The 19856-nt window shown below is 45.9% G+C and overlaps 1 protein-coding gene across 3 annotated transcripts in view; it reads left to right on the forward strand.

Moving 5' to 3' along the window:
* The window catches only part of LOC132822232 (plexin-A1-like), a 541551-nt gene that overhangs the window by 364557 nt on the left and 157138 nt on the right, over nucleotides 1-19856 (forward strand). For all 3 annotated transcript variants that reach the window (XM_060835337.1, XM_060835340.1, XM_060835338.1), the window contains exon 11: nucleotides 9343-9439. In XM_060835337.1, coding sequence (XP_060691320.1) covers nucleotides 9343-9439 — 97 coding nt within the window. The remainder of the gene's footprint in view (nucleotides 1-9342; nucleotides 9440-19856) is intronic.

The raw sequence follows: 19856 nt of genomic DNA on the forward strand, positions 1-19856 counted from the left end.
CTGAGGGAGCCTGAGAGTGAAAAGGCCCACTTTAAAGGAAATGTCTGTCCTGTTTCTGATGGTGGAATTTCTTCAGTCAAGAGCATCATTAGTCTTTTGAAGATTCCTAACCCAGGGAGGTGTGGAGATTTGGTCACTGAATATATCTGATACTTAGCTGGACAGACTTCAATCCATGAGGGAGCCAAGGATTTTGGGGAACAGAAAATGGGGTTAAGGCTAAACCAGATCAACTGACTGGCAGAGTAGGCTCATGTAGCCCAATGGCCTACTTCAGCAATGTTCTTCTTGACCTCTTGCCAAATGACTGTTCTTCTCCAATTGCAAGGATGGACCAGGAATGTGAAGGATTCATAGAATTCCTACAGTTTCGAGGCAGGCTATTCTGGTCCATCAAGTCCATACTGACCCTCTGGAGAGCATCCCACCCATACCCGCCCCATAACTCTGCCTTTCTCATGCCTAATCCGCACATCCCGGGTCACTACTGGGCAATTTCCCATGGCCAATCCACCCTAATCTGCACATCCCTGGTCACTACTGGGCAATTTCCCATTGCCAATCCACCCTAATTTGCACGTCGTTGGACTGTGGGGGGGGGATGCTGGAGCACCCGGAGGAAACCCATGCAGATACGGGGAGAATGTGCAAACTCCACACAGTCAGTCACCCGAGGTTGGAATCGAACCCAGGTCCTTGGCACTGTGAGGTGGCAGTGCTAACCATTGAGCCACCGTGCTGGCTGAGGAAGGGTGGTGTTTCATCATTGTTGGTGAACCAATGAAATCTACAGGGAATTCTGTCATTACCTGCTAGATTGTCAATTTTTGACAATTTTGACTAACTTTGTTTACTGGGGAGAAGGGGTTTCCTACGCGGGCTTAGTAGGGTCGTGCTAATGTCACTGGACTAGTAATCCCAGGGCACTGGGCTAATGTTCTATGAGCATAAATTCAATTAATATCTGGGATATAAAACTAGTCTCTGTGATGGTGACCATGCCAATGATAATTAATTTCTTGTAACATCTCATGTGCTTCACTAATGCCCTTTAGTGCCATCCTTACCTGGTCTGGCCTACATGTGACTCCAGTCATGTAACAATGCAGTTAGACCATAACATGTCAGAGAAGAAGTAGACCTGTTCACCTTCACAGGAGGCTCCCAAGCACTGAGGATGTCACCTAGAAAGGGGACGAAACGTTTGCAACAAAAACTCCCAGCTCGGCGAACAGAACCACAACAACGAGCACCCGAGCTACAAATCTTCTCACAAACTTTGAAGAAGTAGACCATGGAATTCAGCCCATTGAGTCTCCTTCTCAATTCAATGAGATCATGGCTGATCAGATAATCCTCGACTCCACTTTCCTGCGTTTTCCCTGTAACCCTCGATTCCCCTTACGTTTTAAACATCTGTCTCTCTCGACCTTGAATATATTTAATGATCTCACCTCAGAAGCGCTCTGAAGTAAAATATTCCACAGATTCACTCTCCTCTGAGTGAAGAAATTCCTCCCAACCTCTGTGACTCCTTACTCTGGGATTATGCGTCTTTAGTCCTAGACTGTCCCACAAGGGATAACAAACTTCTCACATCTACCCTGTGTTGTCCTCCTAAGCATCTTGAATGTTTCAATAAGGTCAACTTTCATTCTTCTAAACTTCAATGAGTAGAGGCTCAGGTACAGGTTTTATGTTGAGTTAATCTGGTTTAAATTGGTTTAATCAGGAGGAAGCGATTTCTGCCACAATGGAGTAGCAGGAAGGAAGTAACTGTAAACAGTGAACTCATTATGGAGAAATGGATTAGTGTCTACTTTTTATACTTCATCAACTGCCATAGGATTGGGTGGCTCAGGACTGTACTCCACAGTATTCTCTTGCACATTCAGGTTTTTTGTTTTAATCCTTCGATGATCTTGGAAGCTGGCTGGACCTTTGCATTTCTATCAAGATAGTGTTATAGAGATAGTGTCACAGAGTCATAGAGTCATAGAGATGTACAGCACAGAAATAGACCCTTTGGTCCAACTCGTCCATGTCGATCGCATATCCTAACCTAATCTAGTCCCATTTGCCAGCACTTGGCCATTTAACCCTCCAAACCGTTCCTATTCATATACCCATCCAGATGTCTTTTAAATGCTGTCAATGCACCAGCCTCCACCACTTCCTCTGGCAGCTCATTCCACACAAGCACCACCCACTGTGTGAAAAAGTTCCCCTTAAGTCCTTTTTAAGAATTTCCGCTCTCACCTTAAACCTACATTCTCCAGTTCTGGACTCCCGCACCCCAAGGAAAAGACCTTGTTAATTTATCCTATCCATGCCCCTCATGATTTTATAAACCTCTATAAGGTCACCTCTCAGCCTCCAATGCTCCAGGGAAAACAGCCCCAGCCTGTTCAGCCTCTCCCTATAGCTCAAATCTTTCAACCCTGGTAACATCCTTGTAAATATTGTCTGAGCTCTTTAACATTTCACAACATCCTTCCAATAGGAAGGAGACCAGAATTGCATGCAATATTCCGAAAGTTGCATAACCAATGTCCTGTACAGCCACAACATGACCTCCCAATTCCTATACTCAATGCTCTGACTAATAATAGAAAGCATAGAAAGGATACCAAACGCCTTCTTCACAATCCTATCTACCTCCACCTCTACTTTCACTCCAGGGTCTCTTTGTTCAGCAACACTCCCTAGGACCTTACCATTAAGTGTATAAGTCCTGCTCTGATTTGCTTTTCCAAAATGCAGCAGCTCACGTTTATCTAAGTTAAACTTCATTCCTCAGCCAATTCAAACTTATTAACTTATGCTCACATCCAAATCATTTATATAAATGGTGAAAAGTAGTGAACCCAGCACCGATCCTTGTGGCACTCCAGTCTGTAAAACAATCCTCTACCACTACTCTCTGTCTTCTACCTTTGAGCCAATTCTGTATCCAAATGGCTAGTTCTCCCTGTATTTCATGAGGTCTAACCTTGCTAACCTGTCTCCCACGGGGAACCTTGTTGAACCCCTTACTGAAGTCCATATAGATCACGTCCACCACTCTGCCCTCATCAATCCTCTTTGTTACTTCTTCAAAAACCTCAATTGAGTTTGTGAGACATGATGCTGAGGAAGAGCTGACCACTGGTTGGTCACTGGGGCCATCCTCATCAAATTGAGGTGGTCAAGTGGAGCTTTAATGCCAGAGTCAAGTCAGAGACCTCATGGATCCCAGGGTTGGAGGGTCACAGTGGAAGGGGAGGGAACAAGCAAATAGCAAATCATTACACAGGCTTAATTCAGCTGAAGCGAGTGATAACAGTTTATATATCATACAGCTCGGAAACGAACACTTCAGTCCAACCAGCGCACACCAACCATGTTCCCAAACCAAACTAGTTCCACCTGCCTGCTCCTGGAGCATATCCCTCCAAACATTTTCTGTTTGTGTATCTGAGTAAATAATGGATGCATGAATAGAAAAGGTTCGGGGAGATATGGACCAGATCTCCGAAATGATGTAATTCATCACATCCTCAAGAAGTTCATTCCACACTCGAACCACCCTCTATATAAAACATTTGCTTCTCATGTCATTTGTAAATTTTTCTCCTCTCACCTTAAAAATGTGCCCCTTAGCCTTGAAATCCCCCATCCTTGGGAAAAGACAACTACTATTAATTCTATTTATAGCCTTCATTATTTTATAAACATCTATCAGGTCACCTCTCAACCTCCTATGTTCCAGTGAACCAAGTCACAGCCAATGCAGCCTTTCCTTATAACTCAAATCTTCCATACCTGGCACCATCCTGTTCAATCTCTTCTGAACCCTCTCCAGTTTAATATTATCCTTCGTATAACTGGGCAACCAGACCTGGACACTGTATTCCAGAAGAGGCCTCACCAATGTCCTGTACAACCTCAACATAATATTGCAACTTCTCTACTCAAAGGACTGAGCAATGAAGGCAAGTGTACCTAATACCTTTTTAACCACCTTGTCTTAGCCTCCTGCATGCAACCCAAAGATGACCAGCAAACCTCTTCCTATTTCCAGATGTCTCTGTAAAAATCGAGCCTCTTAATTTGTGTCACAGATAGACAGGATGATTAAGAAGGCGTTTAGAGAGAGTCAATGAGGACAGTGCTGTTGGTACTGGGCGTAGACTCCCAAAAGGGATTTAATTCTGTACCAGACACCAAATCTGTGAATGAAACAGACGGTAGCAACATGACTTGTGAAATTGACTGAGTGACAGTGGTCAGGGTGTTTCTCAGCTGGAAGAGGGATTGTCGCAGACTTCCCCAGGGATCAGTGTTGGGAGTCTTCCTGTTACCGATGAATGACATTGGAGTACCGGGCAACACTTTAAAATGTGCAACATGCAAAACTTGGAAACTGGCAGGAGGATTGTGTCGAACTTCCAGGGGACAGAGACAAGTTGGTAGAGTAGGTGGACACATAAATGGAATTCAGTGTGGAGAAATGTGGGATGAATTATATTGGTTGGAAGAAAACAAAATAAAGGATAGAAACAGGGTGTTGAGATAGGATTGATGGTCAGAATCCTTTCCTCAGAATTAATATGTCTAATACTAGTTGGGGGAATACATTTGAGGTGAGAGGGGGAAAGTTCAAAAGAGATGTCAGGGGCAAGGGTATTACACAGAGAGTGGTAGGAGTCTGGAATGTGAGATGGTGATGGAGGCAGATACAATGGGGGGGGTTTAAGGGTCTTTTAGATGAGCATATGAATATGCAAGGAATGGCAGGATATGGATCAAGGGCGGGCAGAAGGGGTTAGTTTAATTTGGCATCATATTCAGCACAACATCGTGGGCCGAAGGGCCTGTTCCTGTGCTGTACTGTTCTATGTTCGAAACCTAAAGGCTGCTCAGAAGCAGAAATATTTGGGTGTCTGTGAGTGTAAGCCATGGAAACTGGCAGGTCATGTTAAGACAGCCATTGATAATAATACTCCCAGTGTCCCTGGCTTTATTACCAACATCAAGGTGTACTAGAGCAGGGAAGTCATGGTGAACCCATACAAGGCATTTGTTCAACCTCCGCTGGAGTATTGTGTAGAGTTTTGTGGACAGCACACTTTGAGAAGGATGTGGCCACACTGGAGAGAGTGCAGAAGTGGTTTGTAGGGTTAGGGTTAGAATGGTTTCAGTGATGACGATAGATTGAAGAAGTTAGGAGAAGAAAAAGCAGAGAGGGCGACCTGATCGAGATGTTCAAAATCTGGACATAGAAGATAGGGAGAAGCTCTTGAAAGAATCAAGTTGATTTGATTTATTATTGTCATATGTACCTAGGTACAGTGAAAGGTTTTGTTTTGTGTGCAATACAGACAGATCATACCATACAAAGTGTAATAGGGTGATAGGACGGAGTGAGGAATACACAGTTATGGCCACAAAGAAGGTGACAAGAAACAAGACCAACGTTAGATTTGAAATTTGAGACATTTATTCAGTAGGTGTGTTTAAGCTCCTGTATCTTTTGCCTGACGGAAGAGATTGTAGCCGGAGTAGGTAGGAGGGAGCTTTGATGATGTTGGCTGCGCAACAAGACATGTAGGTGGAGTCATTGTGGAAGGTTGGCTTTTGTGATAGACTGAGCTCTGTAGTTTTTTACAGTCCAGTTGCTGTACCAAACCGTGATGCATCCAGATAGAGTGAGAGGGCACAGAGTTCAAACAATGGGCAAAAGAAGCAAAGGGAACATGAAATCAACTTTTTCATGCAGTGAGTGGTTCAGATCTGGAAGGCACTGGTGGGGGCGGGTTCACCTGACACATTCAAAAAGAAACGAGACTGTTAATTAAAAAGGAACAATTGCCAGGGGACTGCACAAGGCAGGGGAATAAGATTCAGTGAGAATTACTCATTGAGAGAGACAAAAATGTAATGGACCGAAGAGTCGTCCTTCTGTAACAATTCTGAGAGTCTGTGATTCTGGTCTGCTTCTCTTCCTATTTTGTCTCTATTTGAGCTATTGGCATTCTTTTCTGTCTCCTGCCCTCTCAATTTCATCTTTTCCCATTTTGAGTGTCTCTCTTCCAGTTTCTCTCTCACACTCACTCATGTTTTCTCTCTCTTCCTCTCGTTGTCACACATTCTCTCTCTCTCTCTCTTTCTCACACTGATTCGCACCCTTCCCTGATCGGACTGCTGCTCCAGTACCATCTTGGGAACCAGCATGGGTTTTGACCTGAGGTTTTAACACATCATGAGGTGAATGTAGGGGGATGTTTGTGAAAAGCCACGGGAGATGAGCACGATCTATGAATTCTTGTACTTGTCTGCCACCTAGTGTAGGAAAGGATAGTTCAAATGATTCAAAAGGATATTGCACCAATTTCTGGTTCGGCACAGGGTATATAGACAGATGAGTTTTGGAAGTGTTGGGTATTACTGGGAGTGCAAGCTCTGCTAACATGAGCCTCTTGTCCAGAAAGGTGTTGTGTTCAGTCCAAAATCTGTGCTGAGCCAACAGAAGTGAACCTAGTATTGGCCACAGGCATGGTGCCAACTCCACTGGCAATCAGAGACTGCAATCAGAAGGTGGCTCAGTCTGTACAAGTGCAGAGCATCTGGTTCAACTGCAATGCATCTCTCTCTCTCTCACACACACACTCACACTCACACTATCTCTCTCTCTCTCTGTCTCACATGCTCATACACACCCTTCCTTCTCCTACCCCACACAGACAGACACACAGAAACACACAAATATATGCATATATGCAACTACACGCATAGAAACACCAACAACATAAAACAAACACAGACACATACACATAGGCGTGTACACAATCACGCAGAATGAAACATACACTCAAATACACACACAGACACACAGAAACACACATGCACACACAGACACACGCGCGCGCACACTGAAAAAGACACACAAATACACACAAACACAGACACATGCACACAGAAATGTGCACACACCCACACAGACAGATGCACACATACACACACACATGCATGCACATGCTCACAATGAAACAGACAAACAACTACACACACAGACACACACAGATACACATGCACACTGTTAAACTGAAGCCAAGTGCTCCTGTCTGGTGGATATAAAAGATCTTTTCATGTTTTTGCTGGAGAGTCTCCTTTGTTACCCTTACCAGATTTTCATCCCTCAATCAAATTCGCAGAGCAGATGGTCTTTGTCACACTGCTGTTTGTGGGATCTTGCTGTGTGCAGTTTTGCTGTCACATCAGTGACTGCCTCAATGTCGATGCAAACTCTGGTAGGCGTGGCCAGGAATATAATCACCTTGGACACTGTCTGCTCCCTTCCCCAGATTCCTCCAACGCCCTCCGCACTGCCATTGTCCTTCAATGCAATACAAACCCATCTTCCCACCCCAAAATCTCTGAAAATTCTCACCTGTTGTGCTGAGTTATGATGGGTACAGTCATGTTACCAGCTGTCATCTCAATGATTTACAAATATTGACCACTGCGGATTATTTAACCATAAAAACTTTCCTGACTACACTGGCTTGGCTGATGATCTCACTTGTTTCTGCAAAGAGAGAATTTGACACAGAGAAAGCTGGAGCTGTGATAGTACACACGGCCTTCATTATCACTGCATTGGCTGGTTCACAGGGCAGAGCCGAGAACATGTTTCATCGCAGATTCACTGTTTTCCTTCCACTCCACGCTGTCTAATCCGATTGCAGGCAGCTCACTGCATTAACTCAACAAATGCCATGTTCCTTAACTCAGAGAGCAAACTGGTGATTTTTACTGACTAATTGAAGATGTGGCTCCCTGGTTCAGAGCAGGTAACATCGCTCTAGACATTTGAGCCAGTGAATAGGGCCATCACCGACACAAAACAATCCAGTTGGAACTCTTGCACAGAACGGTGTTGCCAGGATTGGAAGGTTTGAGTTGTAGGGAGAGGCTGAACAGGCTGGGGCTGCTTTCCTTGGAGCGTCGGAGACTGAGGGGTGTCCTTACAGAGGTTTATAAAATCATGAAGGACGTGGATAGGATAAATAGACAAAGTCTTTTCCCTGGGGTGGGGAAGTCCGGAACTATAGGGCATAGATTTAAGGTGAGAGGGGAAAGATTTAAAAGGGACCTAAGGGGCAACTATTTCACACAGAGGGTGTTGCGTGTACGGAATGAGCTGCCAGAGGAGTCAGTGGAGGGTGGTACAATCACAACATTTAAAATGCATCTGGATGGGTAAATGAATAGGAAGGGTTTAGAGGGATATGGCCCAAGTGCTGGCAAATAGGATGAGATTAGTTTAGGATATCGAGTTGACATGGACAAGTTGGACCGAAGGATCTGTTTCTGTGCTGTACATATCTATGACTCTATGATTGGTGAGATTATCAGTGATTTTTTTCATTCATTAATGGGACTGGGTATCGATGGCTACGCTAGTGTTTATTGCCCATCCCTAATTGCACACAGGGCCGGTAAGAGTCAACCACATTGCTGTAGGTCTGGAGTCATATGTTGGTCAGATCGGGTAAGGATGGCAGTTTCCTTCCCTGAAGGACATTAGTGAACCAGATGGGTTTTTCTTGACAATCAGGAATGGTTTCAAGGTCATCATTAGACTCTTAATTCAAGTTTATAATTTAATTTACTCTCCACCATCTGTGGTGGTGGCATTCAAACCCAGGTCCCCAGAACATTAGTAACAAAAGCAGAAATTGCTGGAAAAGCTCAGCTGATCTGGGAACATCTGTGGAGAGAAATCAGAGATAATGTTTTAGATTACCTACAGTGTGGAAACAAGCCCTTTGGCCCAACAAGTCCACACCGACCCGCCGAAGCGCAACCCACCCATACCCCTACATTTACCCCTTACCTAACACTACGGGCAATTTAGCATGGCCAATTCACCTGACCCGCACATCTTTGGACTGTGGGAGGAAACCGGAGCACCCGGAGGAAACCCACGCAGATACGGGGAGAACGTGCAAACTCAACACAGTCAGTCACCTGAGTCGGGAATTGAACCCGGGTCACAGGCGCTGTGAGACAGCAGTGCTAACCACTGTGCCACCGTGCCGCCCTTGAGTTGAGTGACCCTTCTTCAGGACAAAGCGTTAACTCTGATTTCTCTTCACTTATGTTCCCAGATCAGCTGAGCTTTTCTAGTCATTTGCTACCTCATGTCATCATAGACCATGTCCCTCAGTGCCAGGAGATGCAGCCTTCTGGCAAACGCAGAGTTCCTCACCCCCTCCAGTCAATGTCTTTTAGAGTCACTTGACAAAAACCGTCTCTCCTCGTTTCACTAAAAGTGTCTTCTTTCTTTCCCTCTAGTATACGTATGAAGGAAATGACATCAGTGACCTTCCTGTGGATCTCTCCGTCGTGTGGAATGGGAATTTTGTCATCGACAATCCCGCCAATATTAAAGGTACAGCCCTCAGATTAAAGACAACCATGCTCCCCCCATCCCCTGGGCATTATTAATGCCTCGAGACCTTGTTAATGAGCTTCTTTACACAAGATGAATTGGAAAACTGCCAGTTTGGCAACGTTAGATGAAAGAATTCTAAAATGGTGGACTGAGAGTTATGTAGATCTTTCAGATGGTCCTGAGGTTCAGGCTTATTTCTAGATTTACTCGTAGATTTCTACGAGTACATGACAAGGAAAAGTTTGGAGTTTAGTTTGGGATTATGGTTGGCATGGACTGATTGGACCGAAGGGTCTGTTTCCATGCTTTATGGCTCTATAATTGAATTACATAATTATTATTGCATTTATGTAGCAGCCTCAGGATTCACCTAAGACCCATACAGCGAAAGGACACATTGTCATGATTGCAGTGCGGGGAAGCAACGACCAATCTTTGCACAGGAAGATCCCACAAGTAGCTCTGTGATAATTAACTGATGTGTGTTAACAATTTTGTTGAGGGATCAATATTACCTCAGGGCCCCCACGGAGAATTCTCCCGCTGTTCTTCAGACAGCTTAATGGGATCCTCAATGCCCACTTGAGAAAGCAGGTGGGGCCTTAACTAAGCATCTTGCTGGATGAAACAGCACCTCTGACAGTGCAGCACTCCCTCCCTACCTGTGGCGGGTTTCTGTGCTAATGGACTGTTATTCCTAATGCTGTGGATCAAACTCATCCCAACCTCAGTGTTTGTTGGCTGACTGCAATTGAAGGGCATATGCCAATTCAGACAGCTGGGAGGAGAACCAGGGACATTGCATTGATATAGCATCCGTGACATGCTCCAAGATCACAAGTTACTTCACAAACACAAAATTGAAGACAAGAGTCAAAAGGATAGCAACTCCGAGGACAAGAGATGTTCATTAGGAGTTCTTAAAGTAGGGGAGAGATGTGGGATTTGGAGTCAGGATTCGGGAGAATTGTGTCTGGTCAACTGAAGCCCGGGCTCCCATAGGTGAAGTCCAGGAATTTGAGGATGGGCAAGAGGCCAGATTTGGGAGGAATGGTTCTTCGCGAATTGTGATCGTTTGAGCTCTGGGGGACATGTGGGTACCTTGAACAGGAAATTGAAGTGCATTCTGGAGAAAGGAACAGAAGGGCTCACTGATGGGGCAAGGTGAAGAGGGTGTGGGCATCTCAAGCACCTGAATAAAACAGTTACAGGGGCATAGGAGCAGGATGAGGCCATTCAGTCCTTCAGACCTGCTGTACCATTCAGTAAGATCATGGCTGATCTAATTTTCTCCTCAAGTTCACTTCCCTGCCCCCATTACCCTTGACTCCCTCGTCGATTAAAAACCTATCTAATTCATCCTTGAGGACACTCAAAGACCCTGCTTTCTGGGAAAGAGAACCCGTGGACTGACGGAGCTGAGGGAGAGTGTTCCTGTGCTGGAGGCTCCAGGAATAAGCTATCTCTGCTCTTCCATCTCCGATGTTGCGATGATATTCAGAGAGAGGAAGAGTTTAAGCAGGATTGCAGCACTGCGTGCGATGTTTTCACCTAGTATGACTCTAACACCACTTCCAGTGCCAGCCGATTCTGAATAGCTTGTGTTGGCACTCGTGTGCTCTGACTGCATGCATACACCTGCCCCGCACTCTCTCTCAGCAACATAAGGGGGAATTGCCCAGGCATCAGTTTACGCCGGGTGTTTGATCATTAGACCTGGTTGCTGCGTCAAAACTGACCACCCCAATGCAGCGCTGCACTTCCTGAGCTGACGTGTTTCCGATCGGTTCTTCAGCCCAACTTCTGCCTGGCTGTAAAACAGAAATCCCGTGTCCATTGTCAGGAGAGAGTCTGGGAGTCCTCCCCTGTGTGCTGACCAATATTTATCTCTCAACCAAGTTGATGTGAAATGTTACCGTAAAGCATGACTTATAAGTCGAGCCGCTATATAAGATGACACCATTTTCCCAACCTTGCAAACTTGTGTTTTTATTTCTAATTGATGTAAGAGTTTCAGCTGTGACATAACACACTTGTGTTAGAGCTCAGCTTTTTGCCCCCAAAAATGCACACTTTACATCCCAGGAAGTTACAGCTAGACGCAGCGGATTTTCAAAATTCATTCTCAGGCTGAGCACATTAATGGCCAGACCAGCACTTACTCCCCCTTTGAGAAGGCAGTCAAGAGTGAATCACATTGCTGTGGGTCTGGAGTCACACATACACACACTCCAGGTCAGGTATGTTTCCTTCCCTCATGGATGTTAGTGAACTGGATGGATTTTCCCCATAACAATTGACAACTGATTCATGATCATCATTCAACCCTTAATTACAGACTCTTATTGGATTCAAATTCAAATTCTATCATGGTAGGATTCGAACCAGGGTCTCCAGAACATTAGCTAGGTTTCTGGATTAACAATCCAGTGAGATAATACTGCTAGGTCATTGTCTCATCTGTATTGCAATGACCAGCAGAGTTTAAGAGATGCCCACTCATTAAGGGATGCCAACATTGCCTGAGGGTGGTTCAGTGGTTTGCACTGCTGCCTCATAGCCCCAGGGACCCGGGTTCAATTCCACCCTCAGGCAACTGTTGTGTGGAGTTTGCCCATTCTCCCCGTGTCTGTGTGGGTTTCCTCCCATACTCCAAAGCTGTGCAGGTTAGTGTGGATTGGCCATGCTGAATTGCTCAGGGATGTGCAGACCAGGTGGGTTAGCCATGGAAATGCAGGGTTGTGGGGTGTGTGTGTGTGATGCTCTTCAGTGTGAATTCAATAGGCCGAATGTCCTGATCCAATACTGCAGGGATGCTTTGATGATTGCTTTTAAACTCAGCGTATAAGGTCTTGTAAAAAATATTATTTGAGACTTCAAAAAGACTTCAGACATCAACGGATAATTATGGTCTGATCAGTAGCATGTTGTGGTTTGTATGACCTTAATGTATGCAAATTATGGCCAATTTTCTCTACCTCACAATGGATACACTTCAAAAGGATTTAATTATTTGTAAAACACTTTTGGGTACTCATATCAATGGAAATCTCTCCTTCTGAATTGAAAACTGTATACTGTAAAAGTGAAGGGATTCATATCAAGGCAGTGGAATACACAATTATTGTGGTTAGATGAGGATGAGGGATGCCATCAGATCAGCCATGGTCTTCCTGAATGGCAGTGCAGAGTTAAGGGCCAAATGGCCTAATTCTGCTCCTATTCAGATGTTTGTGTAATTATGATTCTCTTCCCATTTACTTTGGGATGGCCCCAGGGCACATTCCCAGGACACTGTCCATGTTTGGAGGTGCCCATTCCAAACGAGCCTTCACAATGTGGACCATGGTAAAAAAATTGCCGTAGTCCCAGAGACCACGCTCCCATTGATGTGGAGAGGGAGAGGCAACCACTCCTTTGCAGTCCTGCTGCATAGAAAATGCTGGAAGGACTCAATTGGTCTGGTAGTCCAAGTGGAGAGAGAGAAAAACAGAGTTGACATTGCATGTCCTTTCACCATATCTGGGAAATGCAACATATGTTTAGCATATTCTTGCCCTGGTTGTGCTGGTAAACGAAAGTTAGAGCCTGCTGAGGTTAGGGAAGCCTTGACCTTATTTTAAAAAACATCGTCCAGTGGCTTTCATCTTACCACAAGGCTGCAAAGGAGAGCAAGGTCATGTGGCATTGCTCTGTTCACATTGCCCAGCCAGACTTAGCCCCTTATTGTATCGTTCCGAGCAAGTGAAAAGCTGAAGAAGTGGAGAGAAAGAATAAATAGGAAGGTCTGCAATCGTTTGGAGGGCTGGAGAGATTTTCTGTCTCTCTCTTCTCTCTCTATAGATGGTGCTTGAATATTTCTAGTGTTGTCTCTGATTGTTGTTCCTTCTTCGGTGTTTCCTAGAACCTAGAATTGGTGAGACCCCCTCCTAAGAACATAAGATATTGGAAGCCAGTCAGCCTCCCAGGTGTGGCCTGCCTTTGTCAGACAATTGCTGAACTGACACATAAACTCCTCTTTCTTGTCTAATTCCTCCCGCAATCCTTGAACCATTTAAAACTGCTTAAAGCACCCTCCCACTCACCATTCCTGATGCATTTGAGGGGGAGGTGATGACATGTGACATTATCACTGAACTATTATTCCAGAGGTACAGGTAACGATCTGGGGACTAAGTTCAAATCCTGCCATGGCATAGGAATTAAGATTAGATTAGATTCCCTAAGGCATAAAAAGAGGCCCTTCGGCCCAACAACTCCGCACTGACCCTCCAAAGAGTAACCCACCCAGACCCATTCTCCGACATCTACTAATACACCTAACACTACGGGCAATTCAGCACAACTAATCCACCTGACCTGCACATCTTTGGATTGTGGGAGGAAACCGGAGCACCCGGAGGAACCCCACACAGACACAGGGAGAATGTGCAAATTCCACACAGTCACCCGAGGTGGGAATCGACCTGGGTCCCTGGTGCTGTGAGGCTACAGTGCTAACCGCTGTGCCACCGTGCCTGAGACCATAAGCATCAAATGGTGACTGTGAAGCCATCACTGATTGCTGGAAAAACCCATCAGGGAAGGAAGCTGCCATCCTTACCTGATTTGGCCTACATGTAGCTCATGTGGGCAGCATGGTGACATGGTGGTTAGCATTGCTGTCTCACAGCACAAAAGAACCAGGTTCAATTCCCTCCTCAGGCGACTGACTGTGTGGAGTTTGCACATTCTCCCCGTGTCTGTGTGGGTTTCCTCTAGGTGCTCCGGTTTCCTCCCATAGTCCAAAAATGTGCAGATTAGGTGAATTGGCCATGCTAAATTGCCCGTAGTGTTAGGTAAGGGGTAAATGCAGGGGAATGGGTGTGGGTGGATTGCGCTTCGGCGGGTCAGTGTGGACTTGTTGGGCCAAAGGGCCTGTTTCCACACTGTAAGTAATCTAATCAGACCTACAGCAATGTGTTTGACTCTCAACTGCCCTCTGGGCAGTTAGGGATGGGTAATAATGCTGGCTTGGTCAGCAACCCCCTCATCCTGTGAGTAATTAAAGGAAATAAAGAACATGGGACCTGGTCTCAGCCATTTAAGGCTGAACTGAGGAGGGGTGTCTTCATTCAGAGGCGAGTGAATCTTTGGAATTCTCAACCCTGTGTTAGAAAAGGCTTAGTCACTGAGTGTTTGACAGATTTGTAGATATCATAAACATCAAGAGAGATGGGGATAATACAAGGCAATGATGTTGATCAGCCATGATCTAGCTGAATGATGTAGCAGTCTCAGTGGGTTGCATGGTACACTCCTGGTTGTATATCCCTATATTCCTGCTTGTTTTCCTTATCTAAGGAAGGCTTCGTGTTTCTGAGGGTGTGCAATTGCTCATTAAGCTGAACATGTTGGTTCAAAAATCTTTTGCTTCCCTGACCACTCCAGCAATGCGAAGGGACAACCTAACATCCAAAATTTGGGCTTTCTCGAGAATGTTGCTTTCCAACTAAGAGCTGACTCAGGAACAGGAAATATAGGAGTAGACCGTTCAGCCCTTTGAGCCTGTTCCGACACTCAATGAGATCATGGCTGATCTATGGCCTAACTCTGTATCTTTGCCTTTGGGCCCATATCCCTTAATACCTTTACTTAACAAAAGCTCATCTGTCTCAGATTTAATTGTAACATTCACTGCCGTTAGTGGAAGAGAGTTCCAAACCTCTCCCACCCTTTGCGTGCAGAATTGCTTCCTAACATCTCTCCTGAACAGTCCGGCCCTAATTCTCAGACTATGTTCCTTGTTCTAGAATCCCCAACCAGTGGAAATAATTTATCTTCATCTACCTTGACTTTTCCTTTCAATGTGTTGAAAAATTTGATCAGATCGCCCTTAACATCCTAAATTCTAGTGAAAACAGGATCAAAATGTGCCCTCTTAACTTGACCATTGAAATCCTGATATCATCTTTGTAAACATACATTTGCAGTCCGAGTGTTCAACAATGCCAGAAGAGATGAAGACTGTTAAGCACTCAGGTATCTTTCTTAATGCCAGTCAGAATTAGGTGATCAATTCAGGAGCAGCATTTAATTAGAGAGTGTTTGCTTTGAGCTCACAGCCACTGAAACATCTCCACACAATACAGTCTTCTTTCCATTTTCCTTCTGAGGTCCAGAGCTAAATTTCTCTTTGATATTCTTCTTCAAGTAAAGAGGGGTGTAACGTTGACAGAAAGTGTCAAGCACATTTTGTTAATTCTTAGAATTTGCACCTCTCCCAGAAATGGATTAACATTGAATTATAGAAAAGGCCCTTTGGTCCATCCAGTCTATGTCGGCCTACCTACATTTTCCAGCACTAGCTCCATGGCCTTGCATGTTATGACACTTCAAGCGCTCATCGACGTACATTTTAAAGGCTGTGAGATTTCCTGCCTCAACTCTCCTCCCAGGCCGTGCATTCCACAGCCCCACCACCCTCTGGGTGAAAAGACTCTCCCTCAACACCCCTCTAAACCACCTGCCTTTCACCCTCCTTGTTATTAACCTTTAAACAAAGTACAGCGTGGTGGCTGAGTGGTTAGCACTGCTGCCTCACAGTGCTAGGGATCCGGATTCAATTCTACCCTTGGGCACCTGTCTGTGTGGAGTATGCACGTTCTACTTGTGTCTGTGTGGGTTCCCTCTGGGTGTTCTGGTTTCCTCCCACTGTTTAAAGATCTTCTGGTTAGGTGATTGACCGTGGGAAATAAAGGTCTACTAGTTAGGTGATTGACCGTGGGAAATTGCCCTGTAGTGACAGGGTTAGATGGATTAGTCATGATAAATATGGAGATAGGATGGCATGCCCTTCACAAGGTGCAGACTTGATGGACCAAATGGCCTTTTTGTACTGTAAGGATTCTTTAATTCAAGGGGGAGCAGCTGCTTCCTATCCACCTTATCCATGACCACATAAAGCCCGGTAAAGGCCCCCAGGCTAATGTTTCTAATTTTCAACCACGTCATTGCCAAATTTGCCAAATTTTCCCAGTGAAAACAAACACTTACCTGCAAATCAAACACTGTATTTTGAAAAGGTTCATTTTTGAGAAGTTGGGTATCTCAGACAGTGGAACTGATCCATGGCTTACTCCTGTGGTGGCTGTTTCATAGGGCTGTCATTACAAAGGGTTTGACAATAGAAGAGATAGGAATCTCCATGAAGCAAAATACTGCAGCATAACAAAATCTGAAATGAAAGCATTATGTGTTGGAAAAATTCAGCAGTTTGTGAAACTTGAAAGGGTTCAGAAAGGATTTGCAAGGATGTTGCCAGGGTTGGAGGGTTTGAGCTACAGAGAGAGGCTGGGGCTAATTACCTTGGAGGCTAGGATGAGACCTTATAGAAGTTTATAAAATCATAAGGGGCATAGATAAGGCAAAGGAAAGAGGGAGGGACTGCAATAAGGATTAGTCTGATTCCTGGGACCAGGGGATTGTCTAAAGAGGAGAGGTCGAGTAGATCGGGTTCATGATTTTGGAAGAATGAGAGATGAACTAGAGAGCATAGGTTTAAGGTGAGAGGGGAAAGGTTTAAAAGAGATCTAATGAGTAACTTTTTCACTCAGAGGTGGTGCATGTATGGAATGAGCTGCCAGAGGAAGTGGTAGAGGCTGGTACAATTACAACATTTAAAAGGCATCTGGATGGGTATATGAATAGGAAGGGTTTGGAGAGATATGGGCCCAGTGTTGGCAAATAGGAGGAGATTAATTTAGGGTATTGGGTTGGCATGGATGAGTTGGACTGAAGGGCCTGTTTCTGTGCTGTGCAGCTGTATGACTTTAGGTCAGGCAGTACGCAGCGACCCCACCATCAAGCCAGCAGATAAAAGGGACGCAGTGGTAGTCTGGCGCACTGACCTCTATACTGCTGAAGCCAAACGCCAACTCCAGGACACCTCTTCCTACCGCCCCTCTACCGTGACCCCACCCCCCATCACCAAACCATCATCTCGCAGACCATACAGAACCTCATCACCTCAGGAGATCTCCCACCCACATCTTTCAAAGTCATAGTCCGGAAACCCTGCACTGCCTGGTTCCACCTCCTTCCCAAGATCCACATGCCTGACCACCCTGGCTGACCCATTGTCTCAGCATGCTCCTGCCCCACTGAACTCATTTCTACCTACCTTGACACTGTCCTATCCCCCCTAATCCAGGAACTCCCCACATACTTTCGAGACACCACCCACGCCCTCCACCTCCTCCAAGACTTCCGTTTCCCCGGTCCCCAATGCCTCATCTTCACCATGGATATCCAATCCCACTACACCTCCATCCGCCATGACCAGGGCCTCCAAGCAATCGGTTGTTTCCTCTCCCGACATCCCCAACAGTACTCTTCCACCGACACTCTCATTCGTTTGGCCAAACTGGTCATCACCCTTAACAATTTCTCCTTCGAATCCTCCCACTACCTCCAGACCAAAGGGGTAGCCATGGGCACCCGTATGGGCCCCAGCTATGCCTGTCTCTTTGTTGGCTTCATAAAACAGTCGATCTTCCGTAATTACACTGGCACCACTCCCCACCTCTTCCTCTGCTACTTTGATGACTGCATTGGCGCCACCTCGCGCTCCCGCTAGGAGGTTGAGAAATTCATCAACTTCACCAACCTTAAATTTACCTGGACCTTAAATTTCCCTGGATCACCTCTGACACATCCCTCCCCTTCCTCGACCTCTCCATCTCCATTAATGATGACCAACTTGACACTGACATCTTTTACAAACCCACCGACTCCCACAGCCACCTGGATTACACCTCCTCCCACCCTACCTCCTGCAAAAATGCCATCCCATATTCCCAATTCCTCTGCCTCTGCCGTATCTGCTCCCAGGAGGACCAGTTCCACCACAGAACACACCAGATGGCCTCCTTCTTTAGAGGCTGCAATTTCCCTTCCCACGTGATTAAAGATGCCCTCCAACGCATCTCGTCCACATCCCGCACCTCTGCCCTCAGACCCCACCCTTCCAACCGTAACAAGGACAGAATGCCCCTGGTGCTCACCTTCCACCCTACCAACCTTCGCATTAACCAAATCATCTGCCGACATTTCCGCCACCTCCACAAAGACCCCACCACCAGGGATATATTTCCCTCTCCACCCCTCTCCGCCTTTCACAAAGACCGTTCCCTCCATAACTACCTTGTCAGGTCCACGCCCCCCTACAACCCACCCTCCCGTCCTGGCACCTTCCCCTGCCACCGCAGGAATTGCAAAACCTGTGCCCACACCTCCTCCCTCACCTCCGTCCAAGCCCCTAAAAGCGCCTTCCGCATCCATCAAAGTTTTACTTGCACATACACCAATGTCATTTATTGTATCCGTTGCTCCCGATGCGGCCTCCTCTACATTGGGGAGACTGGATGCCTCCTAGCGGAGCGCTTTAGGGAACAAGTCTGGGACACCCGCACCAATCAACCACACCACCCTGTGGCCCAACATTTCAACTCCCCCTCCCACTCTGCCGAGGACATGGAGGTCCTGGGCCTCCTTCACTGCCGCTCCCTCACCACCAGACGACTGGAGGAAGAACGCCTCATCTTCCACCTTGGAACACCTCAACCCCAGGGCATCAATGAGGACTTCACCAGTTTCCTCATTTCCCCTTCCCCCACCTCACCCTTGTTCCAAACGTCCAGCTCAGCACTGTCCCCATGATTTGTCCTACCTGCCTATCTTCTTTTCCACCTATCCACTCCACCCTTCTCCCTGACCTATCACCTTCATCCCCACCCCCATTCATCTTTTGTACTCTATGTTACTTTCTCCCCACCCCCACCCTCCTCTCACTTATCTCTCCACCCTTCAGGCTCTCTGCCTGTATTCCTGATGAAGGGCTTTTGCCCGAAACGTCGATTTTCCTGCTCCTCGGATGCTGCCTGAACTGCTGCGCTTTTCCAGCACCACTCTAATCTAGACTCTGGTTTCCAGCATCTGCAGTCATTGTTTTTACCATGGAGAGAGAGAAATTTAGTTAACATTTCAGATTGTTTATTAATATATCAGGACTAGAAAACGTTTATAGGTTTTGAGTGAGTGAATGGGTGAGGGTTAGATGAATAAGAGAGTAGGTAAGAACTATGACAGGGTGGAGTTATTTTTCTCTCTCATTCTTCAATGGTGCCTGAATAATTTGAGTATTTCCAGAATGTTCTAGTTTTCATGCATTTACGTAGAGTGTTCATAGAATCCCTACTGTGTGGAAACAGGCCCTTCGGCCCAGCAAGTTCATACTGACCCTCCGAAGAGTATCCCACCCAGACCCATTCCCCTATTACTCTACATTTCCCCTGACTGATGCTCCTAACCTACACATCCCTGGATACCAAGGGCAATTTAGCATGGCCAATCTACTTAACCAGCACATCTTTAG

This window comes from Hemiscyllium ocellatum, chromosome 14 (assembly GCF_020745735.1).
Source record: "Hemiscyllium ocellatum isolate sHemOce1 chromosome 14, sHemOce1.pat.X.cur, whole genome shotgun sequence".
Classification (NCBI taxonomy): domain Eukaryota; kingdom Metazoa; phylum Chordata; class Chondrichthyes; order Orectolobiformes; family Hemiscylliidae; genus Hemiscyllium; species Hemiscyllium ocellatum.